Source organism: Diadema antillarum, unplaced genomic scaffold (assembly GCF_040938485.1).
Source record: "Diadema antillarum isolate AM-2024a unplaced genomic scaffold, OU_Dant_1.0 seq00001698_RagTag, whole genome shotgun sequence".
NCBI classification, from domain to species: domain Eukaryota; kingdom Metazoa; phylum Echinodermata; class Echinoidea; order Diadematoida; family Diadematidae; genus Diadema; species Diadema antillarum.
Genome location: NW_027272389.1, coordinates 631,803 through 646,350, shown reverse-complemented (window position 1 = coordinate 646,350; position 14,548 = coordinate 631,803). Strand labels below are relative to the sequence as shown.

The 14,548-nt window shown below is 38.1% G+C and overlaps 1 protein-coding gene across 1 annotated transcript in view; it reads right to left on the bottom strand.

Moving 5' to 3' along the window:
- The window catches only part of LOC139711738 (glycine receptor subunit alpha-3-like), a 77,305-nt gene that overhangs the window by 24,571 nt on the left and 38,186 nt on the right, over window positions 1-14,548 (bottom strand). The window contains exon 2 of the mRNA XM_071623595.1: window positions 2,003-2,052. Coding sequence (XP_071479696.1) covers window positions 2,003-2,052 — 50 coding nt within the window. The remainder of the gene's footprint in view (window positions 1-2,002; window positions 2,053-14,548) is intronic.

Genomic DNA, 14,548 nt, shown 5'->3' with positions numbered 1-14,548 from the left:
CACACACACACACACACACACACACACACACACACACACACACACTGCACGCACGCAAGTGCGCTTGGACAAGAATGCGTGCACAATCACTCACAGACAACAAAGTGAAGAGAATGAGTGAATAATACCATGATAGAAAGAAAACTGTTTTGTTCCATTTTATCGTCACAACCTAGTCGCCCTCTATATTTCTCAGATTGCCTTTTAACCCGAGAGTCATGTTTACTCACGTCTCCCTACCCGTCGGGTCTGTGATATAGACATCAGTTTATGATGATCACCTTGCTTTGAACGCTTCATGCTGTCGACCACAAACGATTGTCTACATTATTAATTAAATGGGAACAAATTGTCGCTTAATAGCTGTGTGGTATTGAGACATACACTTATTCGGGCAATTCGTAAGATATTATCAAAAAATAAAATAAAAAGGAAAAATGCCCGTTGCTTTTGAAGCATTTGACATTTGACAGAAGTGACTTCTCTTGTAACCAAAAGAGGTGATCTAATGAAAGCAAAAAACCTTTATTCATTATTAAAATTTCAACTGTCATACAGAAACATGAATTGTGCTTTCTGGCTATTGCATTTTATCCCCATCACTACCCATGGCCGTTGTATCGTTGCAGCATTATTTGGTAGTTATGATGGTAATGATGAACAGGCAAAATCAAAATGAGACCTTCAAGATTTTACTCTTTGTATATCTCGCCTTCTGGAGATACAGACTTATCTTAACTTCATTAAGCAATAATAGTGCATGTATACCAGAATTTTAAGAACAAAAAAAAAACACACACACACAAAAAAGAAATCGACGCAAGCATGGCGCCCAACTGGCAACTTTGATAGATATGTTCATACAAGCACAGATCAGATTTTTCACGGCAATTAAACGCACTGGTTGGAGACGTCTGTATACGCATTGCGTCCCAGCCATCTACACGCTTGTGACGTATTGCGTGCATAAGGCCGTAATGTAATTACACACACGGGCGACTCAAACAACCGGATGGGTGAGCATTTCGTGCAAAGCTGCGTTTTAGTTGAAGCAACAGGAGGACACGCTGCACTTTTCATAATCAATAAGAATGCCAGTCAGTCCTTCCCCATAAATGTCTTCCATTAAACTTCCGTGACGTATGTCAGTTCATGCAGCTAGAAATACTCCCTATCACACATGCAAACTTCAAATTGTCGTCGTCATCTTGACTTACATGACTTAGGACTCACAAAACAGTCCTGTTTCTCGGGAGAGCTGACTTCAAACTGTTCTCATTTAGATCGATACTCAGTCCTTTGCTGCTTCTTGTCGACGTGCCACGTGAGAGAGCTTAGTATGCTTTGTGCAGGCGACCATTAATTCGTCACACACTGACTAAACTAACTAATGTAAAGCTTCCTTCTGCACCATCAAAAAATAATATAGAACCATAAAGGATATATATCAGAGCAAAAAAAAAAAAACCAACAGTTAGAGTTACTATTCTCTTTGAAAACTTTGTGTTTCAAATGCATGAAATTCTTCCATCGAGATGTTTTCATTGCAACTGATTGACAAATTGCCCTACATCGACGTAAATAAGCACTGAATTGATCAGTGTTTTAGTAGTAGCCATGACAAAAAAAAATCATGGGCGTACATGCTCGACGAAGAATCGAACCTACGACCTCCTGACAGGCGTCATCTCCAATAGACCACCGAGCTTTCGCCGTGTTGGTTGCAATCCTTATAGCATTCATCGGGTATACTGCGTAATTATTCAAATTCGTTTATATTTACGTCGATGTAGGGCAATCTGTCAGTCAGTTGCAACTTTGTGTTTGCTAGTCAAAAAAAAGAAGATTTTTTTTTCGATTTTCATAATATACTACCCCGTATTTTCATGCCTTCTGTGAAATATCTACAACAGAAATCGTGTTTGACGTGTAAAAAGGAATACAGACGAATCTAAGTACGTTTGTCCTTTTAACATGAAACCAACATGAAAGGTTAACTTACCCTCGTCGAACGGCCGAATCTTCTTGTTGTACGAGTCATCGTATTCGCACCTTAAAGTAAGAAAAGAAGGTTGAGAATATTTTATTCAATCGCGCACTTCATTTGAATTCCGAGAACTGCTAGCCCTTCTACATCACTGTACACGGTTTGCGATTCATAATGCTTCCCAACATAGAAATAAATTTATTGAATAGATTGCTCAAGGTCAAAAATAGTTTCCTGACCTGCTTGTCGATTATCATTATAATCATTACAGTGGCGAATCCAGAGGGGGGCGCAACCGGCGCACGCCCCCCCCCCTTTATTTTTCGTGAAAAAAAAAGAAAAAAAGAAGAAGAAATGAAACCCGGAAGTGCCACCAGAAATATTAGTCACGCCCCCCCCCCCCCCTTTACAGAATTCCTGGATCCGCCCCTGTATTATACCACCATTTGTAAGTATTTAAATCAATTTCATACTGACTAATATTCTATTCATTTTGAAACAATGCAGCGTATGAAAATAAAGGGAAAAGAAAACACAAGGGAAAAAAATCTGTAATATTTATATTCTTGTATGTTTGGTATAGAACTGCTGTATTAGTATATACACGGTAATAAATATCTATGATTCATTATTTCTATGTGTGCATATATGTATGTGTGTTTTTGTGACTGTGTGTGTGTGTGTGTGTGTGTGTGTGTGTGTGTGTGTGTGTGTATGTGTGTGCATGTGTGTGTGGTGTGTGTGAGCCGGCATGTAAGACTCGGTAAAGACTCGGTAAACACTCGGTAAACACTCGGTGTTAATAAGCTTGTGCGCAGCTCTTCTTTTCATAATACAGTTCATAATGTTTGCTTCTCTCAATTCTTTAATCTTTCCCGAATTCTGCGAGTAACAGCTAAGTTTTAATATACACGGTTGACAAGATAGGAGATAAAAAGGGGGAAGAGGGGGGGGGGGGGCAAAGTGCACAAGGCTTTGACATCAATGTTGGCTGTACGCTGCAGTTCATGAATACGTCATGATGTTCTGAAATTAACCGACACCTCGAAGCTGCAAATAAATTCAAACAAGTATACTACATGATATAGTAGCCTTGGTCACATAGCAGCCAAAGATCTAACAGAGTGAAACGCGACATCAAAGGGCAGACTGTGGGGTAATCAGCAATTCACGACACATATCTCTTCTCCGACATAATTACACAAGACCAGTGTTCACTGAAGGCTTCCTGGCCTCCTGGAGTACTGAAGAAACCAGCCCTCCCCCCCCCCCCCCCAAAAAAAAAAAAAAAAAATTACTAGATATAAACAAAATAAGCAAATAAAGGGACCTGATAATACAAGAAGAAATTGAAAGTTGAAAAGACTTCTATACCTGCAGAAGAGGTGCTTAGTGATAGAATTCATTAATCTCATTGTCAGCCAACACCTACACGGAAAGTGTGAAGACATCCTATCTAACACTATGAGTGGAATGTGACTATATACACTATTCAAGAAGCATTTACTCCTGTGAAGGCCATTTCACAGTACCAGACAACCTACTCTTCTCTCCTTCACTGATTAGAAAAGATAGGAAAGGAAGTTTTTGGTTTTGTTTACACATCATAATTTTCAAACAATTATTTCAGTTTAAAGAAATGCACTTGCCTGGTATTGTGTTGCATTTCATTAATTATCTTATGACGCTTCAACAAGATGTTTCTCTTATTTGATGAAATGGATGGAAATTCAATTCAATTTAATTCAATACAATTTGAATTCATTTTTTTTCCTATTTCAAAAAGAACATAGACATTACACGAACGAAATGGATAACCAAGACTTCACACCTTCTTGACGCACCAGAACATAGTACACTATAACAAATTATCTCTGAGCCTCTAAGAAAATAGCCTACAAGCTAATGTTGGGGGAAACTGTCGTGCTCAGATGAAATCTTATTTTCCTTTTAGACATTCTTGGCGGTTTTTATTCCATCCAGAGTAGTAAGTGAGCATAAGAATATTGATTACATATCAATAAAGGACCAAAAAAAAACAAAAAACCCCAATATGTACATGCATAGCTGTTGGGCTTCTTGCCGACATAAAAACTGTGACCATGTAAGTGTAATATATCATCATGAAATGCTGTTCCCTTTGCATATAACTTGCTCTTTCCTCCTATATAGCGATTGTCGAGTTTTCTTCACATCATTATTTAGTTTGCTGAGGCCGCAGAACGTGTTTGTTACTGCCTGATGGAGGCACTGTGGGTGAAAAGGGTACTACGATTTTCTGGAAATTCCTCAACATTGCATTTTTCAGATTTGATATGTAGTGTCATTTTCATATTTTCTACAGCCAGAATGTACTTTTCTTTCCGCTAGTGATAGCCTAAGCCACTCCCCTCTTGGCCCATGTTTTGCCCATTTCGGTGCGCCGTACTGGAAATATTGCCGTCAGAATTTGGGATGGCGTTACACAACGTCTTGGCTGTTTAATGGATGTGAGCAGACGGCGTCCAGTTAAATGCGTCTGCAGGCATGTGTGAGCCACACTGTCATGTTGTAGTATTCACTTGCCACTAGACTCCGGCTTCAGAATGTGTGCGACTGAAGGGATACTAGTCTGACGCCGACTCGCATTTCACGAAGAATAAGCGAAAATCGTCAAATCAAAGTGAAGGAATAGTGATGCTGCTTCTGCTGCCGGTGATGATGATGATGGAATTGATGATGTGATTGTTGGATTCGATTTTGCGAAAATTTCACAGAGAGAGAAAGAGAAAGGGGGGGGGGGGAGGTGGATATGGAAAAGGGCAAGTATCGAGGACATCTCATCTTAGTCGATGGGAAATTTCTTATTTCAACGTTCCCGTTATAATACACGCTAGAGACGTGCATACGTGTTTCAACGGTCTCTGCACGTGGATAATATTTTAGAGTGGCTTTTTCGTTAAGCGTCTCTATGCTAACTCTTATCAGGATCGTACTTTTCCATCGCCTCTCTTTAACCCCGGCTCCATTTCAGTTTCTAGGCATCTTCCGCGAACTGCCACGTTTATTATCATCATTTAGGATGGCGCAGAAATCTGTTTCACCTCGTGCTCCCCTTCTTTTATCCCCATCTCCCTCTCCCTATCTCCCTCTGCTGAATCATTCAATTATGCAGCCTCGCTCTATCAATTATGGTATTATGATATAAAGGAGAAACACATGCTTTATGAAAGCGTATTGAATGATCGAAGTTTAAGAGGATGATTACTCTTTCTTTCTCTTTCTCTCCATCTCTCTCTCTCTCTCTTTACAGTGGCGATGACCCACAAGAAGGTGAAGAATGCGTCATTTTAACTCGTCATTAACTTATCAAATTTACGTCCTCGCTAATGCGCCCCTTTAACGATCCTGTTTTCTAAATTTGTTGTTAAGAGGAGATTGCGTGCCAGTTGACTTTTATGCCTAAAACCTCTTGTATCATATATCATTATACAGGCTGCCATTCTATATCTTAATTGATTTTACCTTCATTTCTCTTTGATAACAAACAAACAAAACACCCCTGTGTGTTTCTTAAACGTGTGCAACATGAACAAAAAAAAAAGATGCTTTGAAGACAAATTTCTTTGTTTGCCTGTTATCATTTAAGCATATAAGGGATCTTTTGGAGATATTTTGTTGAAATCAAAATCATAGATTGTGTGCATTTATACACATTCACACACACACACACACACACACACACACACACACATATATATATATATATATATATATATATATATATATATTGCGAATTCACGTATTGGCTCCAATTTAACGAAGAAAAAACCGGTAATTGCTCAATAAACTCTATATTGGCGAAATATTGCATTACCGGTTTATTCTTCGTTATATATATATACATTGTATATATTATATATATATATATAAGTAACAAAGCTGCAACAAAGTTCATGCTGTATTCACCAACGGTTTATTTCTTCACACTCATCCCAGTGTGAAGAAATAAACCGTTGGTGAATACAGCATGAACTTTGTTGCAGCTTTGTTACTTATCTTTTTATCTTGCCAACACGTGGACTACCTTATCAACATATATATATATATATATATATATATATATATATATATATATATGTGTGTGTGTGTGTGTGTGTGTGTATGGCATTTGATTTAAGAAAATTTCTTTTGAACATTTGACTATATTTCATAAACTCACTTTGCTATTTTCAAGAGATTCTGTAATCTCTCCCTCTAATCTCTTTAATCCTAGGTTCAGGAGAATGCAAATATAAAATTAACCCTCGTTGGGATGAAAATGGCTCTTGTCTCTTTATTCCAAGACAATCTACAGATAAGTGTTCCTTAAGTCCTTGTGTCTTTGCTAGGCAGTGCTGGCAAAATATTTCTTCCTTCCTCTTCATAAGAAAAAAAAAGAGCAAAAATAGACACAGACAATATACTGGTCAAATGCGAAAATTGTCATTAGCGTCCATGGAACACATCTTAAATCAATTTCATATTAAAGTTCCGGTCAATTTGATACGCTCGAATGATGCATTATTTTGATTTGTGCTAATCAGCTAATACCAGACGCAGACAATCTGCGAGGCGATTAACTTTCAAAGAAGGAGCCCGTCGGATGCAAGCGTTCCACTTCCCTGGCGACTGAAATAAAAGCCGCAAGTCGTAATGACCAAATGCAATTGGATTTTGTCCGATTGATGTCCAAGAAAATGTAATGGGATGTCACACTCCCCTCGTTTCCCCGCCCCATCCCCGGGGGAAATCCCAGCTGACCTCTTAGGAGTGTTAAGTCCCCGGTTCTCAAGGGTTGGTGCGTGAGCAGAATGAATGATAAGATTAATCTGCGCAAGAGAGTGACCCGCTGGGAGAAGGTGAGAATCGAATTCATCATCTCTGTTGTTATACCCATCAATATCAAAGGATATCTCATAAAACTGTGCTGTATTCTTTCGAACCTTTGAGGGCATCATACACAGGCTGAAAGAAATTAGTTCCTCATGCCCCTCGTGATTTTTTTATGGTGGTTAGATAAAGATACTTAAAATTATAATGGTGTACAATTTCAGAAGTTTGGCAAGTTTGGGACATTTCATGCTTTAAGGAGTTGCATTTATTCGAAGCGCTTTGAAATGCGTGACCTATAGTTGGCAACGATAATACCTCTTTTTGTATGGCCTAATCATTAATTGAATGTCGCTTTTTAAAATCTGGGGTGTTGCTTTCTGTAAAGTATAATGAACAACTCCTTCATAATTATTTTGATAGCTGAGGAAGTTTGCAATCAAAAATCTGCAACCAAAATGATTGCCTTTGATATTTCATAATTTACTTGAATAGGCACCAAATGAATTAAATGTGAATTTATCAAAACATTTAATGAAAATCATCCTATTATTGTTCTCATTCCCCTTAACAAGACTATTTTCTTCCTTTCTCGAGAAATGATCTTCTTCCGTTTTCGTAAAATAATTATGATTAATGTTTTTCACCTGTTCGGAAAATAAACGAGTTTGTTTCAGTTCTGTTGCTTACTACCGGTGGTTTTCAGAAGCAGCGAAGGTTTAAGGCATATGCCATGACATTATTTTGTGTCAATATGCTGTTATTTCCTTAACTTTAGATTTTATATCAGATTATTATGCAGGTGAAGTTTTGAGTGCCTCGATTTAGAATACAATACGCGAAGACTGCTTTAACAAAGGAACATTGTTCATCATAATTTTATTAAAAGAGATCTCCGGATGATTTTCAGAGTTTTACATTTTGAGACCTAAGTAACTATATACACTGGTTATACCGAGTACAGAGTTTCAGAATACATTGCGATTGAGATGAGGAATAGATTTTTTTTTTCAAAATCTGTAGCAAATAGCAATGAACAAGGATGATTGATGACAAGGTTGCCCCACCATAGGCATGCATTATTGGGGGCTCAAGGAAGCAGAACAAAAGAAGAAAGCATGCATGAATTCTACACGGGTGAAGTTGATAAGCAAGAGGTATACTGAAGTGGAATTACATTGCTACATTTCTGAAATATGTGAGTCTCCAATGTTATCATCCTTTTTCAGTGTTATTTGTTTTGGGTTTTACAGACTATTGGTTTATCTGCTAAAATTCTAAAATTGTAATTTCACAAAATCTGTACATAGCACTATTGATTTATGTACTACATGATGCGAAAATCTGAAAAAATTGTGTCGAATTACTCTTAAGCCAATCGTATTGTTTGTTTTTTTTTAGTCTTAATGCTTTGGCGATGATGCCAGTCGCTCTTACAAATTGAATATTTGAAATAATGTTTCCCTTAGTCAAGAGCCGTCTTTTCCTATAGATTTGCCAGATCCCCGTTGAAATTTGCTAAAGATGATGGAGCAATTAAGTCTATTCATGATGTTTGTTTATTCATCAGTCAAATAAGTACTCAAGACAGCAAGCTCTCAACATACAATATATGCGTTGTTAGTAAGTTTGAATAAGAGAGGCGAACGACATGAACAAAGTGGGGTCTCTAATCACTTGAATATAGGTAAAGACCGCCTCTTTCATTAAGAGGGAAAATGTCCTTTAATGGGGGGGGGGGGGGGGTGAACCTGGTAGAACATGAATAGTTGCCTAGAAGTCGATGACTATAATCAGTATGCCGGTACAGCACTTGAGAAAGACACACCACAGCAATAATAATTTTTATCGGCCGGAACAAACTATAAACTCATCGCTAAATAATTAGGTTAATAGTGCACTCCTATCGTAGGATGCGGGAGAGGGAAAATGCAAGTTCCAGCGCTCTGCATTAAATAAACTATCAGTAATTTATATCTTTGGTCAGTTAAAGGAGGAATCTCTTTCTTTTTATCTTTATAAGGTGGGACTACAAAAACTTCCAAATGGTGATGATAGTGCCGGTTTAGAAATGATGATGACGATTAGCGAAATGCTAACATTATGGCAGCTGATAGCTTCATTGATACAATTAGTAATGACGTTTACGTCGATGAAGATGACAGCCTTCGTATACTGATGAAATGATAATACATTTCAGTGGTGATGCATGTGACGATAGATGATGGAGGTTTGATTATCCATGGAATTAATGGTTGTTGTCAATAATAATCGTGACGATGACCGCGATACTGTTATCAATGTTTGCTACCTTTGATGATTGCAGTGATGGTGGTGATGATATTGATGATGTCGCTACAGCTGACGATATCGATGATGCTAGTGGTGTCGAAAGCGACGAGGATGTATAACTTTTCCGGCTTTACGTTAGTTGCCTTGTTAAGCCACCCACGCGACACCTTTTATCATCACGGATAGCATGGGAATTAGATGATGCATCATTCTTATTCATTGTCCTAAAAAAAGATATATATATATATATATATATATAATTGGCTGGAATTGATAGAGGGAGATCCAATGACGCAATTATAATGTTAAAGTATGTTATACATCAAGGCATATAGCTAAATATCTTGTAGACATACTGTAGTATTGAACTAACATTAGCACGCACTTATAATTCAACATCTAATATAGATGACTGCGATGTTCTTATAGTTTCTACCTCTTACATAATTAAGCAAAATAAACACCCACTTACACACACACACATGCACACGCACACTCACACACAAACATGTTTCTAACGATACTTATTTTATTCAATTCAAATGATACCAAAGACAGTAATTCAAACTGGTGTTAAACACGGTCCTTTTATACTTCAACATCTCATACAGATGACTGCAATATCCCTACCTCTACGCCACTACGTAAAATACACGAATATACACATAACAGACACAGACACATTTACATTTTATATTCTATATTCTTCATATAATACTTACATTAATCAAAATTGATATTACACACACATACCAACTCACACATGCAAACAAACAACACACACGCAAAGCACATAGATTGCAGATCACAGTAAGCAGTTTCGAATCTGGTAGCGGTCACCAAAGCTACGCCAGCTACACCACCATCTACACCACATTCGGCTGCAGTGAGCAGACGATATTTTTATAATTTAATCTATATCTCGACAGCAATAAGACACGGAAGAATATTTTACGACGCAGGCATGAACATCGATAAACATGTCATAACGGACCCAAACATCTAACGCATTAACTTTCTTCCTTCATTTACTATCATCATCAAATTCGCCATAAATCTGTATTGATACCTAAGCCTGTAATGTAAGGACATTAGATATTATATTCCTTTGGGCTGTTGTTATCGTTATTGACATCTCCAGGGTTTTCGAATCATGGTGAGCTTTTATGTTCTGAAGGGTTTTTCTTTTGGAACATGGTGTGCATGGTTTAATGCGATTTTGGGTGGATTATGATGGCTCTTGATTAAATAAGAACATTCTGCGGTCGGCTTCAAAGAATATCGACCGGGAGAAGTCAGGCATGCGCTAACAAATTTAATCAACTACCGTCAAAACTAAGACCATTTTCGTCTGAAGTGAGGAGAAGGAAATAATGCAGAATCGCCAGAACTCATTTCGATTGATGAGAATGCTCTTGGCTTAACGAGTCTAGTCTATTCTTTTTATCCTCATGGCGGTTCCTCTTAAGAGTCAACACTTTATTGATTAATAGAAAAATCGCCTTTTTCTGTTTTCACTGCGATGCAGAGTGAATAAAGGAACCTTGACAAAATGTGATGAAATTAATGTTCAGGTATCATTAGTGACTTTAGTATTAGGCTGTGACCTTCAATGATATTTCTGCAGCTTCCTGTAAGAGTAAGATGTCAAACGATGTTAATTAATCAATTTAGATGAATATGAGCTATTCAGCTTTTAGACAGGTGCAGGATTGTGATATCATATTAGAGGAATATGAGTAATTGCGTGTATGGTGTGTGTGTGTGTGTGTGTGTGTGTGTGTGTGTGTGTGTGTGTGTGTGTCTGTTCGTGTTTGTCACTGCGATGAATAGTGTGTGAATTCAGGAGAATTTTGGACAAAGCACGCGATGTAACACTAGGTATAGTAAGTGAGCGTGCATTTGTCTGTTTGTGTGTGAGTGTGCGTGTGTGTGCGCGCGCTTGCTTGAGTTACTGTAAGTGCAGCCCAGATACGTGTTTGTAGGGGGGGGGGGATGGTCTACACACTCACAAGTTATGTCAGTATAATATCTATATTTCCGGATCGTAAATTGCTCGAAATTGACTGTAATCCGATTGACAAGTACGTGACTATCTGTTTACGGAGGCTCAGCGTCGAGGGTTTTTTTTTTTCTTGTTTTTTTTTAACCGGACTCGTTGAACACCCTGATTGCATCATACATTTGTGCCATTGTTATTTGTCCTCATATCTATCTATCTGTCTATTTTCTATATGACATGATTATATATATATATTGTATATACATATATATATATATATTGTTTGTTTTTTTTTTTGGGGGGGGGTTAACATTAATGGGTTTATCCACGAATGTGAAGTACGCTCTTCTTTGCGTGCGAAATCTGTAGATTAGATTTATCAGAAACCAACAGCAAGTCTGCGCTGCGCTTAAATTTATAGATGTAGCCTATCAATCCCGTATGCGTTATGATCTCTGACGATCTGATGGAAATGTCTCTCCGAATCGACACTTTACACGAAGAACGCATTCCCTGAACTGTGGACATATTGTTACATAAGACCACAACAATCAAGGGCCCCCTTCAGATGTACAAGATAAGCAGGGCATCAATCATCAGTGACCTACACAGTAAGCAATTCTGCATGCATGTCTCTATCGGCTTCGTCGCGGCGCCCCTGCCGCATGGCATGATACGCGACGTGCATATACTGACGAAGACTGATGTTTCCGCCACAGAGTATATCTCGCTCTGCCAATCAGACTCGACAAGTGCCTTCAAGGGAAGGGAAGGAATACGAGGAATATCTCTCCAATCAGCGAGACATAATCAAACTTGTTTATCGAGCATTGCAAACGTTGATCAAACGGCTAATCACTGTTTTCCTGATAAGCCCGCATTTGTTTTGTCAGCGTCCGCATCACGTTCGCTATATACTTTCATGGCTTTGACTTTAATACTGAATCGAAGGACCCTATCTTTCGTTTGTTTTCGTCGAGTAAACACAGGAATATCAATCATTATTGCATTGAGATTAGTGTTGTTCAAGTTGTAGGACTCTCTTCTCCACCAGAGATAAAATACATACTTGCATATTATTTTGCAACTTACGATAATGCAAACAGAAACACACAAAAAAAGAACAATAATGAAGAATGAGGTAAAAAAGACAATAAAAGCTTGTCTCCTACTGCCGATTCTGTAACACAACTTTGTCGCCAGGTCATGATATAGAAAAAAGCAACAACTACTGAAACATTAAACAGGAACCTCCGGTTGTCCACAACATATTAAGTGGATAATTAAAATTCTTTCGCCTAGAAACTTGTACACTTTCATCACAATACTTTAACTTGTCTTCGCTAAAGCAAATGACAGCTTGTTAGAGGCGCCACGTTCCTAACTAGAATATAACTTGCGTTTATCATTGTTTACCATGGCATTCAGTCCAATGAATTCGTAACATGTCTAAACACATTCGACGCGGGATTCTTTCATAAAATAAATGGAGCTGCACAAGCGAAAAATATCCATCTACATCCTAAACCCTATAGACTCACTCTAGTAGAATGAAAACTACTACAGAAGGATTACTGGTTTTAGAGTATGCCGCCATTTTCGTGCATTACAATACGAGCGATGGCGATTATGCTCTAGTAATAAGGTGGTATTTTGGTAGAGTGTCCTTATAAGCACTAATGTATAGGGCTGTCCTTAAAAACAGCAGGTCTGGCCAAAAAGATATCACCCTAGCATGGCATACCCATTTTGTTTATCCAGGTCAAGAATGACATTATGGGTAAAACATCTTATCCAGAGCGTTCGCATGATGGGGCGTTAATCTTCACTGTTCGACTGTGAGCTTTCACTGTCAACAGCCTCATCCACCTCACCATATGGGCATACAGATATAGTTACGATGAAAGAATATTAGAGTTGTAACCATATTGCAACATCTGCATGTGTCATGAAAGTCGTCTTACAATGATATAAGGCTCTCTATTTTCCTTCTGATGTAGGGGAAAAACATTGCTTGTCCTGAAATGATTGAGATAATTATGTAGACTCTACCTCGATGCTTTTATGATACCTGATGCTATTCTGACAGATATGGAACAGTGCGGAAGAATATTTTTGCTATTACATCACTAAGAGGTAAATCTGTGTCGTTTTTGCTCAATGATTTCTTCCTTAAAGGTCCTGTTTACCTTTGGCAGAAGTGATTTTAAGAATTTTCAAGATATCACATATTGATGCTTATGTGTATAGGTCTATATCACAAAACAGCCTACCGTATACAATTTTCACAATAAAGCCAAAAATACAAAGAGATATCGGTATTTTTCTCAATAAACCATAATGTAGAGGGAGAGTCTGGAAACATTTCTATTATAGCTATTGTTCATATTTTGTGTATTTAACAATACTTGTAACATCGATTACACTGATTCAATTTTTTTTACACTGGCTGTTTCTATGCATTCCTAACTCACATTTAACAACTATTTTAAAGCACTAATGCAAGGTTTTTGTTTCATCTGCAAATGGTAAATTATGCCTCTAACACCTTACCCTGGGGACATTTCATGAGCCAAGCTCTCTAACCAGACCTCTGGACACTTTGATGCACAGCAAGAACGATAAGTCTCTCAACAGATCACTGAACAAAAATCAGTCACACTTTTTGGTCTAATCAATATATTTTTCTTCCGGAACATTCATCATCCCCTAGAGTTGAGATTCGTTTCCGGCTGATTAGAACGGTCACTGAAGCAGCGAACATTCAGGATATTTCGATATCAAAATGCCTCATTATTCGGCTCACCGGGATTTCAGTCGACAGCTAACGAGAAGAGTTAACGTATTGAGAATTTTTTTTCCTGATTAAAGTATTATGAGAGCAATAGAGCGGTGAGAAACCACGCGAGCGGGACGGCTAGCACAAGAGTTAGGAATGCTGCACTGTCAGCATACTAATCATCTGAAATGGCGCCTACAAGATGACAACCCGGTTTGAACACTTGGTCAACGCTGCTCAAAATTCTGCTAGTGTCATATTTTATGCTGTAGGAATATCAATGATCATAATCTATATTATATATTGTATAATATTATGAATATTAATTATTAAGCTTTTGTTCCACAGTATTTCCTACGACACTAAGGGTGGGATTTCACGGAGCACGCGAACGATTTGCGAAGGACGCGAATGGCAAAATCCAGCATTCGCATTTTGGTCTGCAAAAGATCGCCAAACGAACGTGAGGGTTCGGAAGCGTCGTCAATTGTTCGCGAATGTCGTTTTTACTTCGGCGAGAATTTCAAAAAAGTTTGAAATTTTCTGCGAACCTTTTCCGCACACTTGGTCGTGATTTGCTCGTGAATTGTTCTCGAAAGTGTCTTTAAAGCCTCGTCATATGCGCAAGACCTTCGTA